At 52.5% G+C, this 15721-nt stretch overlaps 2 protein-coding genes across 2 annotated transcripts in view; one reads left to right on the top strand and one right to left on the bottom strand.

Moving 5' to 3' along the window:
• Positions 1 to 1086: 1086 nt before the first annotated feature.
• On the bottom strand, positions 1087 to 4262 carry Grina (glutamate ionotropic receptor NMDA type subunit associated protein 1). Its single transcript, XM_021216612.1, has 7 exons — positions 4118 to 4262; positions 2829 to 3155; positions 2638 to 2747; positions 2357 to 2557; positions 2110 to 2238; positions 1869 to 2012; positions 1087 to 1778 (listed from the first exon to the last, which is right to left on the bottom strand). Exons 2-7 carry the CDS (start codon positions 3130 to 3132, stop codon positions 1629 to 1631), a joined length of 1038 nt encoding a protein of 345 aa, XP_021072271.1. The 5' UTR covers positions 3133 to 3155; positions 4118 to 4262; the 3' UTR covers positions 1087 to 1628.
• The window catches only part of Parp10 (poly(ADP-ribose) polymerase family member 10), a 14492-nt gene continuing 2323 nt past the window's right edge, over positions 3553 to 15721 (top strand). The window contains exons 1-10 of the mRNA XM_029548258.1: positions 3553 to 3723; positions 7759 to 7812; positions 7900 to 8078; positions 8156 to 8410; positions 8495 to 8731; positions 8812 to 9533; positions 9653 to 9874; positions 9982 to 10054; positions 10273 to 10917; positions 11021 to 11154. Coding sequence (XP_029404118.1) covers positions 7907 to 8078; positions 8156 to 8410; positions 8495 to 8731; positions 8812 to 9533; positions 9653 to 9874; positions 9982 to 10054; positions 10273 to 10917; positions 11021 to 11154 — 2460 coding nt within the window. The 5' untranslated portion in view covers positions 3553 to 3723; positions 7759 to 7812; positions 7900 to 7906. The remainder of the gene's footprint in view (positions 3724 to 7758; positions 7813 to 7899; positions 8079 to 8155; positions 8411 to 8494; positions 8732 to 8811; positions 9534 to 9652; positions 9875 to 9981; positions 10055 to 10272; positions 10918 to 11020; positions 11155 to 15721) is intronic.

Raw genomic sequence — 15721 nt, 5'->3', positions numbered from 1 at the left:
TGGCTCAGTTTGTCTGAGGTCATGGCTAGGGATGAGAGTGGGAAGGCAACAGGGGAGTTGGCAGAGCCTGGATGCCAGAGTGAGGAATACTGGCTTCATCCTGAGGGCACCAGGTAGATGGTCTTAGGGAGGTAGGCCATGGGATCCATGGCTCACATCTAGCAGTCTGGTTTGTAGACCTAGGGTCTTGATGAATCTAAGACTGGCTGGGGAAGGAATGGGACAGAATGGAGGAGGGGATGGCTGCATCTGGCCTGGGGAGATAACGCAGAAACCCCAGGTTTGGGAGAGGATGCTGTGCCTTGGTATAGGCCACAGCAGAGGTACCTGTGGGCACTGGGTGGCTTTATGGTGCACACGAGGAACTTATGCTACTTAATTAAATGAAATACACCCATATACTGCCAGGAAGCAACAGCCCAGAAAGGTTCTTATGCCGATCCCGATGCGGAGTCCTAGGGAAGAAACCTGTAAGAATCGAGGCCACTCTGACCTTGTGGTTTCAGGAGGTTAGGGGACTGAACTATGTTGAGATCCAGGAGAACTTACTCTACTTGTGCAGGGGCTTGGGTGGATGAACGAGGGCTCCAGAGATGATGTGGCCGGAGCAAAGGCTGGAGGAGGAACAGGCAGGCCTGAGGAACTGGCACCAAATGGCAGTGCCAGGGAACCAGAGGCCAAGGAGCCTGCCTGGTAGTGCCATAACTGTTCAGCTCTTTTAGGGTTGTGCCAATGACCTAGATGCTGCTGGTCCTGGTCAGAGACATAGGGACCTTATAGAGAGGCCACTGCTGCACTGTTTCCAGAGAGTAGAGATATACACAGTCGACTCCAAACTGTGTGACCTGGCACTGTTCCCGTGCCTCAGGAGCCCTGTCCATCGCTTCAGATCTCGGTGCACACCTTAAAATGCAGCTGGAAAGACAGCAAGGAAAGAAGCAGCAGCACATTGGATTAGCTAACTGTCATTAACCGCTGTCGTCAGTGCCTGTCCAGAACTTACCATCAGCCAGGGCAGGGGGTGCTGAAGCCCCTCCATGCTTCCTGGAGGAAGTGGCAGTGAAGAGAGACACAGAGAAGCAGGAGGCAGAAGATAACCTTTTATTGGCATTTTAACAATGGCAGCACGAGAGAGCCTCCTCCCCAGAAACATGCCATCATCCTCTCTGCTCTTGGGACTCAGCGCAAGAATGAGACCCCACCCTGCGTGCCCCTCAGAAGGCAGGGCGGGGAGGGGACACGGGTACTCTATGCCAGGGGAGCTGGGACAGGAGGGAAGACGTGCACCCTCACCTCTTGGTATGATCCTTCTCCCCTGGGACCTGGTGTTGGTCCCTGACCCTGGGATGGGGCTGGCAGACAGGGCTCATGCAACAGTGAGTGGACAGAAGGTGGCACAGAAATGCAGCCCTGTCGCCCCTTGGCAAGGACAAAAGGGATAAAGGGGGCCATGCTGTGGCCATAGAGGGTCCAAACGTTAAGTATTTGCAGTGTACATACAAGAGGGCGAGAGGGACTTCCTCTGCGCCAGGCCAGGCCTGGGGACCAGAGAGAGGGAAGCACAGATGGCATTGTCATGCCAGGGGCATGGGTATGAGCCAACCATGCCACCTGAGCTGGGGCTTGTTCTACTCCTTGGCACGGCCAATGATGGTGAGAATATATAGGAAGATGTTGATGATGTCCGTGTACAGATTCAGGGCCGCAAACACATATTCTTCTGGGCTCAGGGACAGCTGCTTGTTCCCCAGGAGCAGTTGGGTGTCCACTGCCAGGAACTAGTGGGTAAAGACACAGTCAGTATTTGACAGCTTACTCACTCAGCCCGGTCAGCATCCCAGGAAAGGCCTCCCAACACCCTCACTCACGCAGGTGAAGAGCAGAGCGCCCAGTGAGGCGTATACAATCTCCAGGATGCGGTTCCGGATGAAGATGCAGAGTATGGCGAAGATGAAGAGTACCACCACGCTCACCAGGAGCACGCCCATGCATGAGGTGAAGTCATAGCGGGTCTGGGAGCGGGGGAGGGAGGAAGGGATGGAGAAAAGGAGGTGAGACTGTGGGTGTTGAGGGCTCTGGGGCAACCGTCCTGTCTTAGGTCCCCCTCACCTGCATGGAGAAGATGACCACCGTGAAGCAGACAGCTGTGGTGATGCCCACGGCCATGATGACCGCCTCCGTGTTGTAAAAGCTGGCTATCATGCCCACCATGTAGGACAAGCTGACGGTCAGGATCGACTGCGGAAGAGGATCACAGGGGGGTCTGGGTGTGTGGAGCTGCTCTTGGTCCAACCCTGTGTACCTCCCTTTCCTGTTCCACAGGCCTAGGGGAACTGGGCTCGGGATTGAAAGTTACCAGAGCAACAAGGTTCCAGGGATGCTTTCGCCGGAAGTCCCCACAACAGCTGAGGACAATGAGGGAGATGAAGAAGATGGCGTAGGAGACGTAGTAGGTCCAGACATTCTCCCGGACAAAGCCCTTCACCTCCCCAACAAAAGTGAAAATGGCCACAGTAGACAGGGTCACCGACAGCTGCAGGGTCAGCACCAGGAACACCTGGGGAAGGAGCCAATCAGAGCCCCGCCTTGCCTGCCTCTCTGTGGCTCCTCCCACACCACACACGTGCCAGGCCCAACCTTTCTGATGAAGGCCTGGCGAATGTTCTTGTCCCAGTTGACAGCGGGGAAGTCCTGGTTGTCATAGTAGGATGGAGGTCCTTCCTCCTGGTAGTTCCCATGCTGGGGTGCTGGGGACACAGAGGCTGGGTCAGTGTCCCTTGAGGGCACTTGAATCCCTGCCCCTGCCCCTGCCCCTTCTCTATACTTACATCCAGGGTCCTGGAAGGGTGGTGGCTGTCCATAGGGGTTGGGCGGGAAGGGGCTCTGTGGGTATGGCCCCTGTGGGTAGCCTCCTTGAGGGTAGGGCCCTTGAGGGTAACCACCCTGTGGATAGGGACCGGGACCATGGGGATACCCTGGCTGGCCATAGGGAGAGGGTTGGAAAGGGGTCTGTGGGTATGGGGCCCCAGGGTAGGGAGCCTGAACATAGGGAGGCATAGGGGCTTGGGGCCCCACAAGGTTTGGGGGAGGATAACTGTCCCCAGACACCAAGAAACTCTTTTCATGGGACATGGCCTCGGGTTCTGTGGCTGCCCCTAGAGGAGAAAAAGAGAACAGTTAGCTCTGAGAGACTGAAACCAGTGACAACCGTACCTGCTGAGGAACCAAGGGAGAAAAACAACAACAACAACAACAAAAACAACTGGCCATGACCTTTGTACAGGGCTGTAGGGAGTCACAGAACAAGGAGGCGTTGGGTGGGGCACGGGAGACCGATGTGGACCCCTTGGAAGGGGCTCCTCTAGATGGAACTGGGGTGGGGGATGGGAGGAAGAGTGATGGCTGTCAGCCTCAGCTTGGAGCTTGGGAGATGCCTTCTCACCGCTGCGGGTCTTTCGGGTCAGAGCTCAGCCACGAAGAGTCTAGAGGCACAGCGCAGTGGCTAAAGAGGCGTGGGGGTGTGCCCTGGCCCTCCCCGGCCTATCCCTCCTATTAAGCAGCTTGAAGGGGTCAGCGCTAGCGGCTATTTCTATCCGAGGAAATCCCCAGGCCATCTGTGACCAGCGGGAACCCTGACCCTCCTCTTAAGCACAGGGCCGAATGTCCCTAGCTCCGGATACGGAATGCAGGCCTGTATTGGCTGCTAAGGTGTCTGCTAGTAGGGTACGCCAGGAACAGAGGGGTGCGGGGGTGTGTGGGGGATGGAAGCGACCAGAGGGCGTTCAAGGGAACAAAGCAGGGATGGGGACGACGGAGGAGGGGGCGGTGGCCACAGAATGCACCCCGAGGGTGGATGGGTCGTCTCGTCGGGTTGGGGGTCGCTGGGCCTCGGGTCTGGGCCGCTACAGCGCGCCGCCCTCTCCCTCTTGCTCAGGGCCGCCAGAGCTCCCCACCCCCAATGATGCCACCAGTCTGGGCGAGCGGGCCGCGAGTCCTGACCGAACCAACTGACCCGAGGCGGCCGCGCTCAGTAACACAGGGAGGGGACGGCCAAATGACAAGGGGGCTGCGGCGGCGATACACTCTTGGGATTGGTCGGGGGGGGGGGACGACTCACCGCTCCCGGGAGCCAGAGACCGGTGCCTACGGTGCCCGCTGCGCAGCCGCGCGCGGTGATGGCCGGTGCGTCCGCACCTGCACCCGCTGGGCGGCCGGATTGCTTGGGCCTGCGCCTGCCGCTGGGGAGACGCAGAAGAGCCTCGTGACTGGGCGGGCCTTGTGATGGGGCGGGGCTTTGTGGTGGGGCGGGGCCTTGGGNGGGGTGGGGTCTCGGGCGGGACGGGGCGGGGCGGGGCCTTGATGTAAGGGAAATGTCACCTGTCTGGGAGCTTCTGAGCCTATAGAAACCGCTTGGTCCAGCTTGCCTAGGCAGTCTGCTATTGTCTGTAGGCGTCCTAGGTCAGAGTCCTGAAGCCCTGCGCTTTCTGATCAGAGATGGTTGGGGTTTGGCGTGGGGGCTAACGACTTCGGGAGGCATGACTCTCTTTAGCTTATGGGGCTCTCTATTGATGGATTCAATATCGATTCCTAAATCCAGGATTTACTGAAGCCTCCAAGGACTCCGTCCCTTCTTGGCTTGTCGTTCTGAGACAAGGTCTCAGTCAGTAATCACAGCTGGTTTGGAACTCACTGTGCAACCCAGGCTTACCTCAGACCTGTGGTAGTCCTCCTGCCTCAGCTTTCCATCGACACTAACAACACGAGCCATGACATCCAGACACTTGTTTGCTTTGAGACACAGCCTTCACAGCTGGGTGGTAGTGGTACATGCCTTGAGGCAGAGGCAGGTGGATCGTTTGAGTTTGAAGCCAGCCTTTACAGAGCAAGTTCCAGGGCAGCCAAGACAGCCCTGCATAGTGAGACCCTGTCCTGAAAAACAACAACAAAAGACCAAGAGACTTAACCGTTTAATTGTCCCATTCTCTCCATACTCTTGTCACTTACCTCAGATCCACAAAATAATCTTGTCAGGACATAGAGGTGGGGCCAACTCCCTGCCTCACTTCTGGGGGTGGGGGTGGGGGAAGGGAAGGGGAGTGCTTCTTGAGGAAATTGTCCCTTGGGTGGTCTCCTGGTCCTCGGTGTCTTGAGGACATTCAGGTTCTCTTCTGGTTCTTGGTGTATGGCCACTCTGAGACATTATAGTAAGGTTGGGAAAGAGTAATCTCTCCTGTAACCACAAAGCGCTGTTTAACAGCTGGACCTAGTGAAGATGTGCCCTTGTTCCGTAGCTTCTGCACATGCTCCCGGTCTAAACGTGCCCACCATGCTTGCTTACAAAGTCTAGACGTGTTCTGTTGCTGTGAAGAACACCCTGGTTTTAAAAAAAGCAGCACCAGGGAGGAATGTTGCATGTGGCTCATGATTCCAGGTCACAGTTCCGGAATTTCTGTCAAGTCAAGGCAAGGACTCGAGGTGCTAGACATTTCACACATACCATGCTGCTTGCTTGGCCTGCCCTCGGTTAGCTTTCTTGTACAGTCCAGAGAAATGGTGCTACACCACATTCAGGGTGGCTAGCCCACTTTCGGTTAACCAGAAAGTCCCTCCTAGCCACGCCCACAGGCCAAGCCGGTCTAGACAATCCCACTCTAAGACTCTCTTCCCAGGTGATCCTAGGTATCAAGTTGATGTTAAAACTAACCAGCAGAGAAGACATTAAGGGTTTAACATCCAGTTCACAGAAGTTCCTGAGGATTTAACAATGGCAGTGACATGAACTGTTCTCGTGCACCCTCGCCTGTGGCAGACCCTCTGTAGCATGCGTTTATCTAAGTAAAGTGCAGTGTGATGGAGGGTGGTTAAGTCCTATAAGAGGGAAGCATAGAACAGATGAGACAGGCTTTTGTAGGAACAGACTCTCATATAATTAGTGGGCCCTTTAATAAAAATAAAGCAACAAGAACAAAGTTGACCATAGGGCCTCAGAAGGAGCCTGGGCAACTCAGAGGTCGTTTAAGGTTTTAGCTCCATGTTAAAGCTGTCACTAAGGGCTGGGTGAGGGAAATCACAGAGAAGGGATAGCCCCACGTGGCTCTGTGGGGAAGGCGAGGTCATTTCGAGTTAGAGATGGTCTGGGGATACAGGTTTAGGCAAGAGCTGAGGCCTGGGAGGTTGGAGACAAATAAACATCTGGGTGTCATGTATGAAAAGGGATTAAAGGGATAGGAACTGGGGACGATTAGACGTTCGCTTTCACTGTCATTGGCTCCTGGGATTTGTAGTAGCCACTGGTCCCCTGTCAGCTCTATGGAGGAGCTACAGTGGGAGTGGCAGAGAAGGAAAAAAGGGTAGCACAGCCCTTCAAAAAGTCTTCGATTGTGGGGGAGAGGGAGGTCATGGAGATTCAAGGACTACAGGGTTAGACATATAGACTGGGCAAAACCCCATGATCCTTTGGAAGAATAGCAGAGGTCGAGCTGGCCTGACTGGAAGGTGTGGGTAGAGAGCAGCAGCTCTGGAGATGAAAGAAGCAAGCAGGCTATGGGGGCGGACAGGAAAGTGACGTCTCAAGGCACAGCCTCCAATCTGGGCATGCTTGTCCACACCTATAGCTCCACCATTCAGGAGACTGAGAGTGACAGAAGAAGAATCCCTTCTAGTTCAAAACCAGTCCGGCCTGCACAGTGAGTTTCAGGCAGTCTGGGCTACAGAGTGATACCCGGTATCACAAATAAATAAATAAATAAATAAAGGCAAAGCTTAGGTGTGAGGCCTGGCCCTCTGGGTCCTGTCTGTGACTCCGGCGGCATGTCAGCACAGTGGCTACATGGGGGGCAATGGTGATGAGCAAGAAGGGTAGAAAGAAGGACGAGACAGACGTGGGCTGAAGGAAATCACAAGGGAAGAGCTGTGTTATGATCTGAGCATTATACTCTTAAATAGTCACCTTTGTTTGTTTACGCGTGCACCTGCCACGCTGTGGTACACCCATGGAAGACAGACAACTTGCAGGAATCTGTTCTCTTCTCTATCATATGAGACACAGGGACCAGAACTCAGTTTGATAGGTTTAGCAGCAAGGGCTTTTATTTATTTATTTATTATTATTATTATTATTTTGGTTTTTCGAAACAGAGTTTCTCTGTATAGTCCTGGCTGTCCCGGAACTCACTTTGTAGACCAGGCTGGCCTTGAACTCAGAAATCTGCCTGCCTCTGCCTCCCAAGTCCTGGGATTAAAGGCGTGCGCCACCACGCCCGGCTAAGGGCTTTTATTTAAAAAAAAAAAAAAAAATCGTCTCTGGGTATGAGATTTTTGGGGGCGAAGGGTGGAACTGCTCACCCTCAGCACTTAGAAGCAAGGATGGTTATCCTCTGGGTTTGACAGTTTCTAAGAACCAGACCCAGCCAGGGGCCAGCCTCCAAGATCAGCGCCACTCATGTCTGGAACCCAGGGCACAGAAGCCTAGAGATTCTTGGGGGTTGGGGGCTGACAGTGTGACGGTAGCTCAAGCATCCCATAGGAAGGGTGATTAGCCACAAAGAGAAGTCAAGAAAGAAGAGAAAGTCTAGGAGACATCTGGTCTACCCCGCAGAGGGTGCGGGTGGTCTGGCAGAAAGGTCCTTAAAAGTTCCTTGTGGACTGAGGATTAAGGCTAGAGCAGGAAAGGAAGTTCCTGAACTACTTACAGCCTCTGGCTTAGCTCCTCCCTCTTTCCTGTCCCCAATCAGTTTCACTTTTGCTTTCCTACCTCAGGCCTTCTGCTTGGGAAGGACAGCACGCATAACTGACTGGCCTGGGACAGCAGGGGTGAGTGTAAATATGGGGTGTTGGAGAGCAGAGGACTGGACAGGGGGAGTGAACGGTCCTCTTCTCCTCCCATGTGTTGTACCCCAGGATTCTGATGGCAGAGGTGGAGGCAGGGGCAGCCTTGGAGGTCCGGGGACTGCCCCCTGAAATACCAGATGAGCTGATTACTCTGTACTTTGAAAACCACCGTCGCTCTGGTGGAGGACTTCTGTTGAGCTGGCAGAGACTTGGCTGTGGGGGTGTCCTCATCTTTCAAGATCCTGCAGGTGAGGAGGTTGAGTCAAGAGGTTGCCTGGGTGCCCCGAAGCTGTGCCATCTCTGACACCTTCGGCTCTGCTCACAGATGCAAAGAGGGTCTTAGCCCAGGCAGAGCATCGACTCCATGGTGTCCGGCTGAGCCTGAGGCCAGCCCCACCGCGTGCCCCTGAACGTGTGCTTCTCCAACACCTGCCACCTGGCACTTCACCTCTGAGCCTGGAGCAACACGTTCAGGCCTTGCTGGGTGCTGCAGGACACCCGGTGCAGACCTGCCGTGCCCTGGCCAGTCCTCGGCAGGACCGTGCCCTGGTCCAGTTATCCACGCCCCTTTCTGAGGCAGGTAAGAGGCACGTGAGAGGCAGCGTTGAGGGGCATAGCTTCTAGTTAAGGAGGGTGCCCGAGTTGATTCATATACTGCCCACAGAGGTCTGTGCCCTGGCGGAACAGGCCCGGAATCTGCCCCTGAACGGAGCCACCGTGTCCTTGGCCTGGGTGCCCCAGACCCGAGCAGTACGCATAGTGGACAGCGCTTCTCCCGTGGACCTGTTATTGCTGGAGCTCTACCTGGAAAATGAGCGACGCAGTGGTGGGGGACCCCTGGACGGTCTGCGCAGCCTGCCCGGGCAGCTAGGCACTGTTATTTCCTTTCAGCAGTGGCAGGGTGAGTGGCGTCTGAAATTAGGAGGACCCTTCCTCTATGCTAGAGACTCAGTGTGCTTTCTGTCTTTTCTCTCCCTCCAGTGGCTGAACGGGTGCTGAAGCAGAAACACTGGCTACAGGGCATTGAGTTGAGCCTTGTCCCTCATTATGATGTCTTAGAGCCGGAGGCGCTGGCTGAGGGCGTCAGTGGCGGGGGTCATTCAGCTATGCAAGAATCTGGGGTCATTGGTCATGCATGTACAGGAGCTGGAGGGCTGGCTGGGGCTCGGACTATGGCTGTGGGCTCTGGGGAGGCACCTCGACACTTAGGAACCCTGCTAAGGCCGGGTCCTGTAGGAGCTCCAGGACAGGCCATGCGAATTGACTCGGACTCTGTAAGGTCTCTGGAGCAAGAGGAGCCTATAAACCCGGGAACTGCAGGATCTCCAAAGCAGACTGCTTTTATAAGCCAGGGGAGTAAGGGGTCTTCAAGCCCAGTAGATCCAGTAGAGAGCTTTACAGAGCTCCCAGAGCAAGTAGGACCCATGGCCTCGGACTCAGTGGGTGTTCAGGAGCAGGAGGATCTGGGGGAAGTTGCCACAGACTCACCAGGGCAAGAGGGGCTAGCCATGGAGTCTGTAGAGACAGGGCTGGAGAGCTCTGAGTATGGGGAGATGCAGGAGCAAGAGGGCCTGGTGGAAATGGTGATGTCAGTGGAACCAGGGGCGGTGCGCTTCCTGCAGCTTTATTATGAGGACCTCCTTGCCAGCCTGGAAGAAGTTGCCCTTTTCCCACTTGAAGGAATGGATGTGACCGGCTTTCGGGTGAGTGAACCCCCCCCACCCCCCAGGATCCCCTCAACTTTGCCTCTTCCCTTACTGGGGTCCAGGTACCTTTCCCGTGTGCTCTGAACCCATAAGCTGCCTTCCTTCTGGTTCCCCAGCTGTGTGGAGCCAGGGCCCCCTGCCAGGCAGCCCAGGAGTTGCTGCAGAGCCTGCTGGGGAGCATTAGCTGTCACAAGCTGAGCATGAAGCACCCAGGCAGTGCCAGGTTCCTGCTGGGTGCGGAGGGACAGCACCTTCTTCACGGATTGGAGGCTCAGTTCCAGTGTGTCTTTGGGACAGAACATCTGGCCCGCGCCACCCTGGACATAGACCCTGAAAGGGTAAGATGGAGTTCTACCTTTGTCTTTTTTTTTTTTTTTTTTTTTTTTCACGTGCCAGACCTAGATGCCTCCTCCTCTGCTGTGACCCTGACATCCTCTTCCCACAGACAGATCCCACTGAGGCCCTCCAAGTCCTCCATGGCCACATTACAGGCATCGATCAAGAGAACGTGAGACTGGGTAGGACTCCTAGGGATCCCTAGGACGTCCTGCGGTCTTTTCTTAACGGTCCCCTCCCTGTCCTGCCCTATTACTTGTTCAGTGACCCCCCTTTTGGCCTACCCTGTACCCACAAATATGATCTACATCTTTTTATATCTATTCCAATTCACCCTATTGTTTATCATTAGCCCCCTGACTGGGCCCAGTCCTTGACCCAGTGCTCCTTTTGCTTTTAGAGGACGTCCGAGAGCTGCTGGCTACCCTGGAGGGCCCACCTGGAGGGGAGGACAGGGTGCCTCTGGAGATGGAGGAGGAGAAACCTGAAGGACCAGGAGAGACTGTCGTAGAGCAGGAGGAGGAAATCCCCTCACTTGAGCCTGGGGAGGAGCCTGTGGCCCTTAGAACCAGGGCACCCAGGCAGTTAGAAGAAGAAGCCACACTTCAACTGGCTATCCACCGGTCCTTGGAGTCTCAAAGCCAGGTAGCTGATCAGCAGGAGGCTAATGCACTAAGGCGAGCCATGGCCCTCTCCCTGTTAGAAGCAGAAGAGGCCCAGGGGGAGGACACTGGGGACGGGGCCCAGCTGGTGGTGCACACATCCTTTGAGCAGGATGTGGATGAATTGAACCGGGAATTATCCAATGCCTTGGAGGTACACCTTCGGGAGGAGACAGTGAGTCTCCAAGGATGCACGCTACCCTTGGAGCTTGGGGCTCGTCTGGAGAGGTGTCATGATGTGAGTGTTACCCTCCATGGCGAATGTGTTGTGCTCCGTGGCTTTGGGGTCCAGCCTGCCCGCGCGGCTCGCCACTTAGCCGCTCTGCTTGTTGGCCCCTGGGACGAGAATTTGACCTTTCCTTTGGAGGCCTCGAAAACCAACTGTGAGTCTATACTTTGGGCTTGGGGATGGTGGGGGTGGGGTGGGTTAGCTCTTAAGCTAGTGCTTGAAACATGGCCCTGTTGTCCTTCCTTCCTGTGTGGCAGTGTTCGAACAGGGGCTGAAGGAACCCTTGGGCAGGCTGGAGGCCCTGGAAGAGAATTCCCAGGAGTTCCAAGATGTGGTGGGGGCCTTTTATAAAACCCTGGATGCTGCCCACAGCAGGATCCGCATTGTTCGAGTGAGTTCATGTCCTGTGTTGCTGGCCTTGTGCCCGGTGTACAGAACTTTTCTTTATATTAGGGTCGGTTGACCAAAAGCTGCTTAAAGTGGGTCTTTCGAAAGCTGATAGAATGGATCGCCGTATCCATGCCTGGCTCTAGGGACTTGGACATGACCAGGGGCATTGAGGGAGTGAAGAGAAGACAAACACAGGGTTGCACGGAATGCTGGGATGGGGTCTGGGCTCTTAGATGGAGAAACTGCAGCCCTCAGAAGTTGAGTGTTGTGTCGTTATCATATGGAGTGGACCAGGAGGTGTGGTTATTGCATGCAGCTGCACCAGGAGGCGGGGTTATTATATATACAGATAAACAAGGATTTGTGGATTGGGAAGGCGAGTTTAGCAGATCTCTGTTGGGAGTAATCTTTGGGCAGTAAATATTCTAGCAGAGAAAGCTATGGGGAACATTTTTCTGCACACACCATCAACATCCGTAATTGGACAAGAGGAAGGCTTTGCCATGCCTCTGAGCGTTTATAGGCAGGAGGCTTTGCAAGGTTCTGGGGTCCTTGACATGGCTCGCTCACGTCAACACACATTTATTCAGGGCTTCGTTCGCTCAGGGTTCCTCTGCTCCCTACAGTGGGTAAGCACCCCTTCTTTGCCTGAGGAAGATAAACAGAAGGATATTGGTATTAGGGATCTGACGGGCCTGCCTGAGTGAGGCTCTCTACTGGGGACTGTAGGACTGTCTGTGCCTTAGTTGATGCCATCTGGTGGCCAGTGTGGGGATTACTCTTCTTATTCTTGTGTGTATGGGGGGGGTGGAGGAGGGGCTTTCTGTCTCCAACAGAGCCCAGTTCTGGCAAAGGACTGGTCCCACCTTCTCAGCAGAGGCAGGTAGAGTTCCAATCTAGTCAGAGTTATATCGTGAGATTCTGTCTCAAAATACACAAATAAAATAAATACTAAATAAATGACTGGGAAGAAGAGAGAGACTGTGAGGCTAGTCTGCTACCTGTGACAAGGGAACAAAGAGCATGCAGGGAGTGACCACAGAGACATACCTGGAAGGGTGTGGACAGTCAGCTAGAAGAGAGAGCATGATGGCCGATGGCCTTTTCACCGAGAAGACTGGCTGTGCTCATAGATGAGGCTAAAGAGGGATGGCCTTAAATGGGTAGAAAGGACAGGGGAGGGCTGGAGAGATGACTCAGCAGTTAAGAGCACTGACTGTTCTACCAGAGGCCCTGAGTTCAAATCCCAGCAACCACATGGTGCCTCACAACCATCTGTAATGGGATCCGATGCCTTCCAGTGTACTCATACACATTTAAAAAAATTTTTTTAAAGGACAGGGGAGTTGTCAGTGTGTGGTAAGACTGGGCAAGGCGCTCTCCACTCTTGATGCTAAAAGTTGTGGGTGGGGCTGGCAGCCTCAGTCTTCACACAGAGATGGCTGGAAACGCAGGACTTCCTGTCTTCCTGGAGATTAGGCCCTGACAACAGCTATGACCTAGGACCATCAGTGTCATGGCCGCAGCGGCTGCCATCCCTCTGGTCACAGCCTGCTGGTTTTCTTAGTAATGTTTGTGCACTCAGATCTTCTAGGCAGTAAGTATCTCTCTCACTTAAGATGGAACATTTGCGGGTTTTCCCTGTTACTACTTTTAGAGACTTTTTTTTTCCTTGTCTAGATATACACAGAGGAATAGAATGGGCTTTCTTTCTTTTCCTATCATCTCTTCCTCCTACCATTGTCATAATTTGGACATTTACAATGTATATACTATGCATAAGCCAACTTCATTTTATAGTTTCAATGCTTTGGCTCTATGTTGATAAGGATAAAGAAAAAAATACTACCCTTGCATCACAACCAGGTAAATGTAACCGTATTTGTTACAACTGTGGGAGCTTGCTGGGTGGTGGGAGCACAGACCTTTAATCCCAGCACTCAGAAGGCAGAGTTTAAGGCCAGCCTGGTCTACAGAATGAATTCCAGGACAGCCAAAGCTACACAGAGAAACACTGTCTTGAAAAAAAAAACCAAGAAAAAGCAAAGCAAAGCAAACAAGCAATCAAAACTGTAGGAGCTGGAGAGACAGCTCAGAGGCTAAGAACATTTGTTGCTCTTGCCAAAGACCTGGGTTCTGCTCTTCAGTCACATGACAGTTCACAACCACCCGTAACTCCAGTTCCAGGGAACCTAATGCGTGCTTCTGTACTCTGCTGGCACCGGACATGTGTGTGGTGTACAGAAAAAAAAAAAAAAAAAAAAAAAAAAAAAAACCCAAAAAACTAAAACAAATAAAATAAAAAAAAAAAAAAAAAAAAAAAAAAAAAAAAAAAAAAAACGTGCAGGAGGCAAAACACTCAGAGACATTAACAGAGTCTATTTTTTTTAATATATTATTTTCCGTTTTAATTTCATTTTATGCATATGAGTGCTTTGCTTGCACATATGCCCGTGCACCATGTGTGTGCCTGATACCCAAGGATGCCAGAAGAGAGCATCACATGGCTCCTGGGAATTGAACCCATGTCCTCTCAAAGACCAGCCAGTGCCTTTTGACTCCAGAGCCATCTCTCCAGGCCCTAAAAACACCACCACCACCACCACCAACAACAACAACAAAAACCTTTATCTTTTAAAGGTAAAATAAAACAAAGCTGTGGTGAGCCTGGAGGGGTGACTCAGTGGCCAGGAGAGCTTGCTTCACCCTCAAGAGTGCTAGGGTTTGCCAAATACCTGCCCTGTTAGGCCCTTCACAACTGCCTGCCACTCCAACTCCAGGAGACCACTGCTGACCTCTTGTGGCCTCTGAGCGTACCTACACATATACACAGAACAAAAATTCAAACAACAACAAAAAATCTTACAGTGGGAAGAGCAAAGCAGACACATAAAACAAGACCCCTTACAAGCCAGTGTGGTAGACTAAGCATGTAGCTCAGCTGGTACAGGGCTTCCCAGCATTCAGAGAGCCCTGGGTTCAGTTCCCAGCCGTGAACAGCAGGGTGTGGTGGCACAGCATCCCAGCAGTGAGGACCAGGAGGATGAGGCCATCCTCAGATCGAGGCTAGCCTGAGGTACATGAGGTTATATCTCAGAAAGAAGCAACAAAATAAAAAGCGACACTGGATGAGAGACTATTCGGGGATTTAGTGTCTTCTTTTGTAATTAAAAAACAAAAACCAAAACTGTCCCTTGTTTCTTCTGGGTCATGCTTGACTTCTGGGCAAGCTGACCCCTTGCCACCCTGATGTGCAGACACTGCTGCTGCGTAGGGGCACCAGTGAGTGGGTAGTGCGCGTCTCTTGAGTTTTAAGTTACAGTAACAACTGGGTGTAGTGGTAAATGCTTGTAGTCCAGGCACTGGAGAGGTTGAGGCTGGGGGATACCTGAAAGTTTGAGGCTGGTTTACATAATGATGTCTGGGGTTGAGAACAAGACTGTGTCTCAAAAACCCAAAAGTAAACCCATAGCCTTTTTTTTTTTTTTTAAGATTTTTTTATTTATTTATTATATGTAAGTACACTGTAGCTATCTTCAGACACACCAGAAGAGGGAGTCAGATCTCGTTAAGGAAGGTTTGAGCCACCATGTGGTTGCTGGGATTTGAACTCTGTACCTTTGGAAGAGCAGTCAGGTGCTCTTACCCGCTGAGCCATCTCACCAGCCCACCCATAGCCTTTTATAACTAGAGGACTGTTTCACAAATCTAATTTTATTCTATTTTATCCGAGACAGGGTCGCACTGTGGAGCTCTGGCTGTCCTGGAACTCACTGTGTAAAACCAGGCTGGCCTCGAACCCACAGAGAGTCCTCCTCCTCTGCCTTCCCAGTGCTGGAGTTAAAGGCGTGAGCCACTACACCTAGCTCTAACTTGATATAAATGTAAATTTTGCACAGTCTTTCATTTACTAATATGTCCTCACTTGTTTTATTATCTTGGCTGGGATATAGTGTTTAGATTCAATCTTTTTTTTTTTTTTTCAGATTTTATGAAGACATTGCTCTTCTCCCATCTTTATGTGGGTGGGTTCTGGGCCTGAATTCAGGTTCTAGGTTTGCACAGCAGTGACCTTATCTTTCCGGGTCATCCTATAGTACTCCTCCTCCCCCACTTCTTGGAAAGTTAGAACAATCATTGGATTTTTTTAAGATGAAAAAAATTTCATGGTGAGGTCACGAGTGGGTGGATGGGGTGGAGGATTCTGTGCACACGAATGCAGGTGACCGGGGAGTCCTCGGTTCCCTCTGGAGCTGGAATTACAGGCAGTTGTGAGTTACCTGATATGGGTGCTGGGGACCAAACTTGGGTCCTCTGCAAGAGCAGTATGCACTCCTAACTGCTGGGCTGTCTCTCCAGCCCCATGTTTGATGCTTTGCCAACATCTGGGATTGGCACTGAGAAACCCAGGGTGGAATTTCTTCCCGTTTGTACTTGCATAGTGACCTTGGTGTGCACGTGTTTACTTGCAAAGGTTTTTCTTCTTCTTCTTCTTCTTCTTCTTCTTCTTCTTCTTCTTCTTCTTCTTCTTCTTCTTCTTCTTCTTCTTCTTCTTCTTCTTCTTCTTC

This window comes from Mus pahari, chromosome 17 (genome assembly GCF_900095145.1).
Source record: "Mus pahari chromosome 17, PAHARI_EIJ_v1.1, whole genome shotgun sequence".
In the NCBI taxonomy this organism is placed as follows: Eukaryota; Metazoa; Chordata; class Mammalia; order Rodentia; family Muridae; genus Mus; species Mus pahari.
Note: the sequence above shows the minus strand (reverse complement) of the source record. Positions and strands in the feature narration are given on the sequence as shown.

Coding starts and splice junctions, on each gene's coding strand:
- Grina (XM_021216612.1), bottom strand. CDS start 3,132: ATGTCCCATGAAAAGAGTTTCTTGGTGTCTGGGGACAGTTATCCTCCC. Junction 2,748..2,828: donor ACCCTTCCAGGACCCTGGAT/GTAAGTATAGAG, acceptor CTGTGTCCCCAG/CACCCCAGCATGGGAACTAC. Junction 2,239..2,356: donor CCTGGAACCTTGTTGCTCTG/GTAACTTTCAAT, acceptor CCTCTTCCGCAG/TCGATCCTGACCGTCAGCTT.